This window comes from Pungitius pungitius, chromosome 12, assembly GCF_949316345.1.
Source record: "Pungitius pungitius chromosome 12, fPunPun2.1, whole genome shotgun sequence".
Classification (NCBI taxonomy): Eukaryota; Metazoa; Chordata; class Actinopteri; order Perciformes; family Gasterosteidae; genus Pungitius; species Pungitius pungitius.
In genome coordinates, this window is record NC_084911.1 from 16,965,152 (window position 1) to 16,979,246 (window position 14,095).

The following is a 14,095-nucleotide window of genomic DNA, read 5'->3' on the forward strand; positions in this document are numbered from 1 at the left end:
GAAAGAATGATAAATGAGAGGCTAATGTATATTATGGAAAAACGGGGAATTATGGCTGAATGTCAAAGTGGGTTTAGAAAAGGTAGAAATACTATGGATGCAATACTGTCTTTAGAAGATAACATAAGAAAAGCACAAGTAAACAAAGAGACAACAGTAACAGATGATTTTAAATTAAATCGGGCAATTAATTTTAAATTAAATCGGGCAAAAAAAGAAAGGAAGAATATTGACTTGGTAGCGGAATGTTATAGACATATAGAGGTTAAATATAAAGAATATGTTCAGATCTATACAGATGGATCAAAGGATCCAGGAACAGGAAAGACCGGATCTGCAGTTTACATTTTGAATCAAAGAGGTGAGATAAGTAGACGAACCACAAATGATCTGAGTGTGTATGCAGTTGAGTTATATTCTATATTGATGGCACTAGAATGGATTGAGGAAAACAGAATAAAAAAAGCTTTAATTGGCAGTGATTCAATGTCAGCTTTATACAGTCTCATGACTGGGGTGTTGAAGAGTCATCAGGATTTATTATATGCTATATTGACAATCTATACTAGAATAAAAGGAAAAAGTCACGAAATTCAAATGGCTTGGATTCCTGCTCATATTGGTATTGTGGGAAATGAGAGAGTAGACAAGTTAGCCAAACAAGCTGATAAAAAAAGAGTATAGTGAGGCAAGTATTAAGCTTTCAAAAAAAAAAGTGTAATATGGAAAGAATCCATTAGAAATTGTCAACAGCAGTGGGATAGGGAAAATAAAGATAGACATTTGTATACTATTCAAAATAAAATTGGAGTTGTGAAGAAAAAGGGAGGAAATAGAAGACAAGAAATTGTTATGAGCAGATTAAGGATAGGTCACAGTGATTTGAACAGCACACTTCATATTATAAGGAAGCACCCTACGGGTTTTTGTGGTTTTTGTCCGGTTGCAGAAACAATAGAGCATGTGTTAATGAATTGTAAACAATATGAAGGACATAGGAAAATGATGATGGAAGAGTTAGGAAAGATCGGAATAAAAGGGATAGGAGTGAAGGAAATATTAGAGAGTGGGGAGAATGAACAATGTAGAAAAACTATTTTAATTTTTTTATTAAGAACAGGTCTGGTGAAAAGAATATGAAATAAGGATATGATATAACAGAGAATTAAATCCGGAAGATGGCGGTAGTGCAACATAAAAGGATGCAAGCTGCCGATAAACCCAAAAGAAGCAGAAGAAGAACAAGTTTGGGGGGGGGGCTGCCTTATATGGTCATAGCTACAGACGCCCCGGATGTTGGTCTCAGAGCAACATGGCGCCGATCGGTCGTAGAATTAGCACAGTGTCTTTGTTACGTTGATCAAGTATCAGTTATCTCCATCCGTTCTGATCCACCAGAGTCTCTGGACGTCTGGACAAACCTCCGATGGACTTTCAGCTGCTCAACTTTTTTCGAGATCACTTTCCTCTTTGCTAAACTATCGGAGTTAGCTTAGCATGCTAGCTGGAAGCAGAGGGAAGTTAGCAACACCGCGCTAGTCCGAGTTTAACGGAGTTTATCTGGAGGAAACGTGTCTGATTCAGTGAAGATGTCTAAAGCCCAAATGCTGAGATGTTTAGTGAAGCAGCGACTCACTGAGGCTGCTGAAGAGATATTTGGGCTGTTTGAAAGAACGATAGCAGAGTACGAGGAGGAAGCTTCTAGATTAAAAGAGGACAACGAGCGACTGAAGAAACATCTGCACGCTGTTTTTAACCCTGAAGTCCGCATCCAAAGAGCAGGTTGGTTCTCTCTCTCTTCACACTGACATCAGTGAAACGTTTCAACCCCCCTAACGTGTAATGAGGTGTTTCAAAATTCCGTAATAGACATTTGTACATTAACAGACTGTATTGGACATGAACTAAGCGGAAGTTAAACGGGAGCGTACAGCCGCTCACAATACGCCTCTTCTTCTAGTTTTGAATTCATTTAATGATGCTGAGATCCTTCGACAAGCTGTTAGGAGTGATTGGCGGAGTTTTGAATCCAGGAACGCGCTTGAAGAGGCACATGAGCCGCTGTATCGTAGTGGGGGGGCAGCGGCTTTAACGGGGCGTGCAGACGCATAAACCCGACAGGACATGAGGGAATAACCGCAGTAGCGCCGAGTGAGGAAAGTGGTCAGTGGAACAGTAGGAGCTAGCGCAAATCGTGGCAGTGGCAACTCGCTGAGGCACTTCCTGTTGCAGGCTGCGGTGCCGCGGTGATTCGTGGCAACTGCCTCGACTCTGTGGCAACTGCCTCGACCCCGCCACGACTTCACGACAGCTGCGTCGACTTGTCGGCAGTGGTGCCTCGACACTTGCCGTTTTTGTTTGCCAAATAGGTGACATTTATGTTTTATAATTGGCCAGCAGGTGACAATACAATACGCCCTTTAACAGTACTAGTGTTATTTGTAATTTATTTAGTCATAAAACGCCGATAAGTGATACAATGGCTTGCCGTTTAAGTCCAGCTGAACTACTACGGGCTAAAACAAGCTTGCACGTGTTGCCTTGGTAACAGTAAACACATTTAAAATATAGATAAGATGCATTATAACATTTGAAATAATAAGAACCCCTGAAATCTTTTTGATATACATATTTTTGTACCACATACCAATGGACACATTTTCATGTAACTTATTTTCTTTTATGTCTGTCTTGACAGGACTGTAGTTGGATGTAGTTATTAAAGGATCATAGACTTTGTACACACTATGTACCCGTTGGATGGTGGTGGAAAAAAAAACATTTGCCATGAAAAAGAAATGTATTGTAAATCAACTGCCATGTTTTGGTCTCCTCTCCTCCCTGAAGATAGCCATGTGACGATTTTGATTAGTATTAATATAACCAGCTAGTGGTAATAGGAAGACACAAGTTGTGTACTCTTGCATATCTATCTACATAGCTTACATATGTAAATTCCAATTATAGTTATGGTGACACCTACCACTAAGTATGTAGTTTCTATTTGTCTTGGTAGGTAAATCAAATTGACATAAATTCATTCCACACAAGAGGTTTACAATGCAAGCCCAAACATTTTTTTTCATTGTGGAAGGTCACCCTTTTGGCAAAGGTCATTTTGAGGCAAATCTTTTAATTCAAAATGCTTCATATATTTATATATTTTCAATTGCACATCTCAAGGTGTGCGTCCACTAGTTTGAGCAAATTGTCAGCACTACTGTTGCTCAAACTTTGCAAATGCTTTCAAATTTTTTTCATCTAGCATTGCAGTGCAGAACTTTTGGTAGTGCTTCTTTTGTTCGAAAATAAAGGTAAAAAGCTCCGCTGGAGAGTCCTCGTTTAGGTCATCTTCCCAATTGTGGAGGTCCTGAAGAGTTTCCTCTTGTTCTTCCTCTTCCATGGGAAGGACAGCGGGAAGTTTGTCGTAACAAATTAATTATTAAAAGTTATAGAGCATTTGAGGTACAAATTAAACAAGTACAATAATGAATTAATAATACATGAAAATCTGTTTCATTTAACACCTAAAAGTGTAATCTTTACTTTGTTAAATAATGGGTATGTGATTATATGAACAAACAATAATCAAGCCATCAATACCCATTTAAAATTGAATATCAGTATTTAATCTGAGTTACCAGTATTTACATCTATATAAATTACTGGACTCAAAATCATCTCTGTAATTGCATATTGGTTTTTTATTGCAAAGATTTGAACATTTCTTACCACTACTTTGCTTTCTCTGTCACCTCCTGACGTGTCTTCAGCAATGCAAAAGATATTATGTCTTTGAATGAACTACCAGATTCTGTGATTACAGTGATGTCAACTTGACGTGCAAAACCGCTGTTAGCCAGCATTGTGACAGTCAAGTAAGTGATGTTGCAGATACGCATGCTCACCCACAATTAAATTACACTCCATTTAGAATGAATGAAAAAAAGATTAAACGGAACTTGTCGATTATTTTTTTTGATCAGCTTGGACAAATCATGTTGTTGGTATATTATGCCTGCAGATGATGAATCTGTGTTGTATTATAGCATTGTCGTAATCAAGAGGCAGGACTAGAGGGTCTCTTGTTATTTTGCCAATATCTGTGGCGTGAATAGAAATGCAAAGAGTATTTGTTCATTTTGCGTGTGTGTGACAAACTTTGATCAAGTCTTTGCACTTTGGAAATAGTACGTATAATTTAATAGCTGATTTCACCAAATAAATATCAATTGTTTAGGCTAGAACACATAAATCACATTGAAATACTTCAACAATGAGTCAAACACACAATTGGATTTGTTTGGAGGTTTAAAAGTAAATTAGACAATGATATACAATTTTACACATAACATACATTAACAACATACATTTCTTCAAGCTATATAACAAACAAAAAAACCTGTGTGAATTCACATGATGATATAAAAGGAGGGATGGGCAACTGGCTGCCCCGGGCCATTTTTGTCATAAATCTTGCTAGGAAGTGCGCTGCCCCCTCAATCATTTAAGTTGCCCATCCCTGATATAAGGGTTATATTCACAACATTTAGGCAACATAAGCAGGCAGTGCTATATGTGTCACACAAAGCAACTACACCAGCAGACTAGTGTCTGAAAAAACAGCCAGGCGAACAAATTACTTCTCACAATAAATTAATAAAGTTAAGTACGGTTACTGTTTACAAAAGGTATAGAGTGATATTAAAAAGTGCTCAAAAACATAGTAAACAACAACAAACTAAAGATATACTATATACTCTTGTGGCTAAATAACTTGAATGATGTGGAAAAAAATGTGTAACACATTATATATACATATAAACACACTGACTTAGAAGTAGTCATCCTTCTTATATTTGTTTATACAAGCGACAAACAAAAACAAAAGCGACTCTAAGACGTTACTTGTTATTGTACAGCTGCATGTCGAGATTACTTCTTTGCAAGCTATACCAGCTGCTGCAGCAAGTATATACAAATATACACACACACACACATATACCTAAGACACACTCTCTCACACACACACATATATAAAACCCATTAGGTTTTATGGGATCTTGATCTTATGATATTTTAAACGTTACAATGCATCTTACCAATATTTACAATTTGCATTCCTTCGGGGAGCTGCCGGAAAGTGGTTTTTGTTACCAAGGCAACAAGGGCAAACTGGTCTTAGTCCATATTATCTTAGCTGGACTTAAACGGGAAGCCATTGTATCACTTATCGGCGTTTTATGACTAAACCAATTACAACTAACAATACTAATACTCTCAATGACCGCATAGTATTGTCAATATATGAAAAGAAAACGGGAACAGTCAAGCCACCATTACCGCAAAGTCGACGCAGCTGTCGTGAAGTTGTGGCAGCTGCCACGACTCGACGCGGCAACTCACTTAAAATGTATTATACGGTCATATATTGTTGAAATACTAAAAGTAACGGAAACTGCACTTCTCCCTAACAATCGCAGCACCCTCACCCTCCGTAGCACCGTTACCTTTACAGCCGTGGCACCGCTCGAGCTGCCTGCCTCGACCGGGGCTAAGGCTCCGTTAGCACTCGCGGCACCTCTCCATTGAACTCCATGTACCTCGACCAGCCGAGAGCTAAGGCTCCCTTAGCAGTCGTGGCACCTCTCCCGTAAAGTCCCGGTACCGCTACCAGCCGAGGAATCGAGCCCATACATCGTAGTAACGATCCTATAACACAATGCATCTGTCCATTTAGCTCCCCCGACCGAGGGACCGGTACCTGTACCCGCGGTACAGCTCGAGCTGCCTGCCTCGACCGGAGCTAAGGCTCCCTTAGCACTCGCGGCACCTCTCCATTGAACTCCATGTACCTCGACCAGCCGAGAGCTAAGGCTCCCTTAGCAGTCGTGGCACCTCTCCCTTAAAGTCCCGGTACCGCTACCAGCCGAGGAATCGATCCCGTAGATCGTAGTAACGCTCCTTTAACTCGAAGCACCGGGCCATTTAGCTCCCCCGACCGAGGGACCGGTACCCGAACTCATGGCACCGCTCGAGCTACCTCTCTTGACCGAGTAAACACACGAGGCAGTTGCCACAGAGTCGAGGCAGTTGCCACAACTCGCCGCGGCAGTTGCCACAGAGTCGAGGCAGTTGCCACGAATCACCGCGGCACCGCAGCCTGCAACAGGAAGTGCCTCAGCGAGTTGCCACTGCCACGATTTGCGCTAGACCTTTCTCCGGTGGAAGGATCCTTTTTCTGAGCTCAGTTGGGTATTAAGCGGCATTCAAAGTCCACGTAACGTTAAATGAGTCTTCATGACCATGGGTAAACTTTCAAATCGGCTGCGCTACACACTCTACTAACCGAGCTTATAGGATTCTTGCTGATTTGTATAGTTGTAATTAGGGTTGGGTATCGAGAATCGATTGGAATCGGGACTAGCTTTGCGATTTACCCGGTATCGTTCAAAAGTTTAAAATTCGATTCCTAGTTTCGATTCTCAGTCGGACTGCGCCGACCGGAAATAGAAACCGCTGAACACCAACGAAGTGTCCACCGGAAATGTGAGCATAACAGCGCGATCGATCATGGATAGCGTCCCGGTTGTTGTGAATTTGTAACGCATCAGACCAGTGTGCGCGCGGGAGCCGGGTGGCCCGAGCGGAGCTGTCCTATCTGTTAAAATGAGCAGTGAGGCTGGCGCTGCAAAGAAAAAAAGATTGAGTGTGCCCCGTGTTTGACGCGCTGCCTCCTCCTCTGGCTCCAAGGGCTCATCAGTGGGAGCAAGGTAACGTTTAAGTACCTGCAGTATCATACACTCATGTGTAAATGATTTTGTGAGGTTTCAAAAATAAAGCTCTCTTGAGGAAAGTGTACTCCTGTTAAAATATATTCATAATATATCATATTTATACAATATTCAAGTTCATAGTTTGATATTTATATTGTAGTTGAAAACAGCCCTGTTAGAAATCCATAGTAAAGTTCATAGAATTAACATTGATGGAGAAGGTCAGACTATTTCCTTCAGAAAGACCCTTGTAAGTTGTATATCGTCAGTGGCAAGCAAACTTTTTGTTTCAGGTTGAACATTATATGTTCTTTTATGTATTTCTTCATACGTTGCCACACTGATGACATAAAGAAGAGTTAAAGCCCCGTTATTATTGGACATGGCTACAATCCGAAGCCAAAGGTGTTTTGGGTGCTCGCTCCTTTAGCTTGACGCACGCTTCTGATCTTGAATCTAGAATCGATTGCTCTTCCTTAGTGTCCCGGATGTTGGTGTCTCAAGGTTGACATTTAGTGGGTTGAATATTGTAACCTCCATTTCTTTTGCGGCTGAATATTTCAACCTTTTTTTTTTTTAGGTTGAATTTTTTTGCGGTGTTTTAATGTTGGAAAACATTCAGGTACATAATTTCAATGCATAAATATTCAGTGCTAGAAATTCAATCACCTTTTTATTTCAACCCCGCACAGATTTAGTTTCATAGAAATTGCCCTTTAATTATGTGTCCATTTTCTTCCACCTCAAACACATCTGTAAAATGATGTAATTAATACTTATGGAAATAACTGTAGTCAGAATAGTCAGATACGGACAATAGGCCCACATATAGCCGTGTAAAATCAATGCTATGATTTTACCATGTCGTTTTCATGAATATCTTGCTGCGGGTTAATACTAATATGAATGCCATTTGTTAAGTGTTCAAAAAGCTGGGCAGGAACAAGCTGATAAAAAGGGAACCTTACAGATGTTTTATTTATAACTTTCATAGATAAATATTCCAGTATTTTATTTGATAATACCTGCCAAAATATTATGATACCCGATACCACAAAGTCATAATGTTGGTATCGTGACAACCCTACTTAGAAACGAGTTATTATAAAATTGCATCATCGTTGTTAGGACCGTAAATTCACACCAAATTTAGATCTTGGATTGATAAAGAATCCTGTGCAATAACAAATCTGCCGGCTGCGTCTTGTATAGTGTTGAGGACTCGTATTAGAACAGATGGGTGGATAAATATTCCTACTCCTCTTGCTTGGGAGGTCAATGAGGCAACTATGACTTGATCAGGCACCTTTTTTCCGTGTATTCATTGGGGAGCAGATGGGTTTCTCGGATAAAAGCTGTCTTTTTAGCTGCTTCAGTCTCGACATTACTTTTTTAAATTTTAATATCTCCCGGAGACCCCTAAGATTCCACGAAATAACATTTATTTTGGTGTCACCAACCATGATAAAGTCAGCAAATTAAGCTTAGTTGCACCCAATTCTTTAATCATGCCATATGATAGAGTGAATAATGTGCATTCAAAATAATCCAAAAAACAATAACAAGGGCCTCTCCCAATTGAGGCCCCCTAAGTAGGCGTAGCCTACACCCTGTGCGGGTGAACACACACGTCTCCCCTATCCTCCGTCGTCTGGGTCCCAGTTAGACTTTCAACATTGCATGAAGTGTATCCTATCTTGCTTTAGGTAGTAAGGTACCAATATATTCATTTTGCCGGAGCCTCGCTCCACACGTCTCCTCAGTGGCGTGTCATAACCGGAAAGCTCTCCATAAGTGATCGTAGACCATTATTGAAATGTTAGTACCAGAGATGCTCACGAGTCCCAGAGGTCGAGTCTCAAGTCTTTCGAGGACGAGTCTCAAGTCGAGTCTGAAGTCTTGCTGGGACAAAACGGCCCCCAGGCCTCTGTTCGACGCGTCCGTCTGAAAGACAAAAGGGAGAGAGTAGTTAGGTGTGTGGAGTAGTGGTTCCCCGCAGAGAGCGCGTTTCACTGCCTCAACCGCCCACTGGCACCGCTCCGTCCACTGGACCGGATCTGAGGCACCTTTCCGGGTCAGGTCAGTTAAGGGGCTGGTCAGCGCCGCAAAGCCCGGGATGAACCTCCTGTCCGCCAGCCCCAAAAACCGCCTCACCTCCTTTTTCGTCTTGGGCCACGGGCAGGCCAGCGGGCACTCCCGGCAATGGTGTCCGGGCTGCCCGCACCTCCAACACTCCTGCCCTGACGATTGAGGCGCTCTCGGTGGGTCAGGAAGGCTGCCGGGTCCGGCCGGGCTCGGGGCCTCGGGAAACCGGGAAGGGGTTGGTGGTTGCGGGGCCCTCATTCGCCGCGCCGGGACCGGCCGGGCGATCGCCGGAGGTCGGGCGTCCTCCCTCTGTCAGCCAGGGTGGACCGGCAGGTGGTCCTCGGCTAGGGTGATGGCGGCTTCCAGGGTCACTGGTCGGTGATAGCGGACCCACGCCGCCGTCCGGGGCGGCAACCCCTCCAGGAACTGCTCTGTCACCACCTTCTCCACCACCGCCGGCGCTCCCCCCGCGCACCCCGGCTGTAGCCACATGTTCGCCGAGTCCCTCAGGCGTTGCGCGAATGCGAACGGGCGGTCCCCCGGGGAGAGCCTAGCCTCTCGGAAGGCCCTGAGGTGGTCTTCGGGGGACAGCCCTACCCGGTCCACGATGGCCCTTTTCACCTCCGCGTACGTGTGGCTGGCGCCAGGAGGAAGGCCGAGGGCTGCCATCTGCGCCTCCCCGGTTAGGAGTGGCAATAGGCGGACTGCCCATTCCTCCGCCGGCCAGCCGCACGACCCCGCCATCGCCTCAAACATCTCCAGATATGCCTGGACGTCATCTGTCATGTTGTGGACCACCAGTCCCGCGTACGCCGAGGAGCCTGGTGCAGGAGGGGCAGCAGCTGGCCGGGCTGCCAGTTGTTCCAACGCGCGGGTCTGCCGGTCCGCATGCGCTTGCAGCGCCCCCATGAAGTGCCGGTTGGCCTCGGCTTAGTCCCTCTGCATGGCCGCGATCTCCGCCAGCATCTGCCCCAGCGCGATTACCGGCTGCACCGCTCCCTCGCTGTGCTGTCCGTCCATGCCCTGGTCGTCCCTTGGTCAGGCGCCACTGTAGCCGTTCCTGGCTATCGTTTGCCGGGTTCTACGGAATAAGGGCACGGACACTCGTCGTACTGCGGAACGGTTCTTTATTTGTGTTCTTGCACAGTGTTTTCTGCCGTTCTGCTTTGCCGCTGCTGGCGTCGCTTCGACTCGCTCTGCTCCTGAGTCCTGCTCACTGTTTTAATGGGGAACACACAATCATCCTGACGCTGGCCAGCTGCGCTATTTAATCCCCGGCAGTGTTCCCTGAACCACTCCCCCGTTCTCGCCCCCTGCAGCCGCGCTAACCACACCCCGCCACCACAGTGTCATACCCGGAAATCTCTCCATAAGTGATCGTAGACCATTATTGAAATGTTAGTACGCAGAGAGACCTGTGCAGGCCAACGCGTCAATGGTTACTGAACCCAAGGACCCAGAAATAGTGACTTCATTCAATGACAGATACAATAAGCAAATTGTTCAGTATGTACTTATAGATGTTTATCTCAAAGACATTAAAACGTAATAGTCCGTTTAAAGGATGAACTAGCTAAGTGGACTATATTGTTTGTCCACAGACCTCCAGCAGCTGTTTGTGCTTAAAGAACATTGGGAGGATTCAGAGCCCCCCCACATTAAAGAGGTACAGGAGGATCCTAAGCCCCCTGTACAGTAATAGCCTGGTCACAGCATGAAATAATGAACTAGCTAAGTGGATGGTAATAGTTAATATTTTAGTTAATCAAGTATATTGTTTGCATTTTATTATTATCCACAGACCTCCATCAGTGGTTTGTGCTTAAAGAAGAACAGCAGGAAGATCCGGAGCCCCCCCACATTAAAGAGGAGCAGCTTCAAGGGCTGGAGAAGGCTGACATGACTGTGTCATTCACTCCTGTGAAGAGTGAAGATGTTAAAGTGGAAGCTCATTCCTCGCAACCTAATCACAGAAAAACTGAACAGATGGAGACAGGAGGTGATGGAGAGGACTGTGGAGGACCAGAACCAGACCGCAACTCGGGTCCGGCCAGTCCTCCAGATACTGATAAGAAAACTGGAGACTCTTCTGAGACTGAGGACAGTGGTGATTGGAATGAGACCAGAGAACCTCTGTCTGGTGAAGAGTTTGCCAGTGATTCTAGATGTAGAACAAGTAAGAAACCTTTGATCTGTTCTGAATGTAAGAAAACATTTGGTTGCATTCAGAAGCTGAGGAAACACATGATGACCCACACATCAGAGAAACCTTTCAGCTGCTCACAGTGTGGTAAATGTTTCACTAAAAGGGGAAGTCTAAAAATACACGAGAGATGTCACACAGGGGAGAAACCTTTCCGCTGCTCACAGTGTGGTAAATGTTTCACCCAAAGGGGAAGTCTAAAAATACACGAGAGATTGCACACAGGGGAGAAGCCTTTCAGCTGCTCAGCTTGTGGTAAATGTTTCTCTGAAAGTCCATATCTAAAAAGTCACATGAGATTGCACACAGGGGAGAAACCTTTCAGTTGCTCACAGTGTGGTAAATGTTTCACCCAAAGGGGAAGTCTAAATGTACACATGAGATGTCACACAGGGGAGAAACCTTTCAGCTGCTCAGATTGTGGCAAAGGTTTTACTACAAATGGAGATCTAAAGAAACACATGCGACGTCACACAGGAGAGAAACCTTTCAGCTGCTCACAGTGTGGTAAATGTTTCACTAGAAGTAGAGATGTGAAGAGACACATGAGATGTCATACGCTGTGTATATCTAAAAGTCCACATGAAAACTCAGATGAGAATCCCCTTTAACGTCTTTCCCTAATTTACATTACCGTTTCCCACGTGAGTTTTGAATATCCGTCGCAAAGCTATAATGACACATATTTGAAGCTACTCTTCATGTTCACAATTACAACCAACTATCTAAGAATTCCTCACAGGGATTTATTGGGACGACACTCTTTTATTGGGACGACACTCTTGTTTGGTTTTTCCTATGCTCCCGAGGGTTTTGGGTCACAGGATGTCACGTGTGATGTACAAAATGAAATTAATTTAAATATCTTCTAAAAGATGGTCAGAAGTTCATATTCCAAGAACAAAATGTTCTTGTCAGTCACACACAAACTATAAACTATGCTAAGCTATTAATTCATTGGAAAGGTGTAATCTAAGGCAGTGATTCTAAACCATCGGTCCACGAGCGCCATCTAGAGGGTTTTTACCCGTGGGCAGTTGAAATATTTCTACTCTGGGCAAAGAATTATTATAACCCTCTTTACAGAGACAAGTAACAGAGATAAGCCACGCCCCTTCCAGGCGCACATAAAGTGGGACATGAATGAAACAAAATAACTAGTTGGGTGAGTAAACAGTGGCGAAAATCCCCTTGGCATTTTACGTGTGAACCCAGCATTGCAAATCTAAATCTTACTTAAAAGCCAGCTGTCTTTTTCTGTGTATCAGGTTTTTGCTTTTTTTATTTTATTTAGTCATTGAATACAAATCCAACCTATGATTATCAATTAGTTAATGTATATATATATATATATATATATATATATATATATAATAGTGTTAATATTTGAACGGGCGCCTGGGCATATTTGTACATTTGGGCCCTGAGTTCAAAAAGGTTAAGAACCCCTTATCTAAGGCATGTTTCCCACTGTTAACATTGTAACATTACCCAAACTTGTTTGACTGATTTTTATGTTCCATTTGTGTTACTGCAAGCTGTCATATTATCAATGTATTAATGCATAAATTTCCGTGAACCAAATTCTCTTTTGCATTTTTAATGTGCAGAAAAATACCAGAAGGCCTTTTACTGTTTTTCATGCATTGAGTTCTTACTCTTGTTTATATTGTTTTAACGTTTTTTTAGGAAACTTTTTTTAGGCTTTAGTTTTCCTATTCAATCCTCATATTGAGTTGCGTACATATTTATATATCGAACTAATACATCTTTGTGTGTTGAGAAACAAAAAGTAGAAAACATTGCTGAGCAAGCACAGGTGCAAAAAAGATATGAAGGATTTATTTTGTCTTTTGCAGAATTGAATAAATGTTTGAAAAAAAAAAATGACAGTTGTCTTTTGCCATTTCTAACCCACACATGTTACATATGGAAAAGACTAAAGGAGGTAATTATAGACCGCAGAAATGTTTTAACGAAAATATTTGTATTCATTTCGTGAGTTACCCCACTGTGCTGCAGAACTCACAACGAAGGTAGATACATTTTAAATGATACTGTACTAATTTACAGGGACACGTAATTCTCGCGCTGTAAAGTGAATGTTACGGGTGGTTTTGGGGAATTAATGTACATATACTGTGTGTATATATAAGGACGGGTGGCCTATCTGTGTGGAGTGCATGTCAGTCTTAGCCCTACATCCCTCCCCCACTGCGCTGCTACAAATGGCCGAGGTATGGGCACATAGCAGCAGCCTGTAATGGGAAACAGAGCTGTCCCAAATGTGGAGAGGATCATAGAGCTGAGGATTGTCAGGATAATGTGCAGCATAAATGTTGTAATTGTGGGTATAATACTGTAACATATAGTGGATGTAAAGTCGGGAAGAGGGCTGTGCAAATCCAGAAGGTAAAAGAGGAAACTATTCAAGCTACTCAAAGGTGTTGAAAAGGGTACAAGGACCTAAAAAATTATTGAAACAATAAAAAGTAATTATAATATTTAAAATAATGATGATGATGATAGCAGCAGCAAAATGGAAGTCTGAAGATACACATGAGATGTCACACAGGGCAGAAACCTTTCAGCTGCTCAGAATGTGGTAAATGTTTAACTTATAGTTGGCATTTGAAGAGACACATGAGATGTCATGCAATAGAAACCTTTTAGATCAGGGGTATCAAACTAATTTCAGGTTTGGGCCAGATACCGCCCACTTTGATCGAACATGGGCCAGAGCATCATGATAGAAAATCATAGGGTGGGGAAGCCTGTCTGTCAGACGCGACTGTGCATGCGTATGGACCTTTTATTTTAGTCTCACAATGGCAGTCATCTAGTGGGCTGTCCACACTAAAATCTTGGGGAGGGATGGCGCAGACGATCCGACCGGCGGAAGGTACGGCTGGGAAGACCCGGCCAGCCTGTCACCCGTTTGAAGCGACCGCACATACGTATGAACCATGATTAATGACATATATGTAGACATACCAATGGATATGGGAAGATTGCTATTCGCGGATGACGG

The 14,095-nt window shown here is 43.0% G+C and overlaps 1 protein-coding gene across 1 annotated transcript; it reads left to right on the forward strand.

Annotated features, from left to right (window-relative positions):
* The first annotated feature begins 10,681 nt into the window (after nucleotides 1-10,681).
* Nucleotides 10,682-12,889, forward strand: LOC134132934 (gastrula zinc finger protein XlCGF17.1-like). Its single transcript, XM_062565927.1, has one exon. The coding sequence runs from the start codon at nucleotides 10,761-10,763 to the stop codon at nucleotides 11,673-11,675; it is 915 nt and encodes a 304-aa protein (XP_062421911.1). The 5' UTR covers nucleotides 10,682-10,760; the 3' UTR covers nucleotides 11,676-12,889.
* Nucleotides 12,890-14,095: the final 1,206 nt, after the last annotated feature.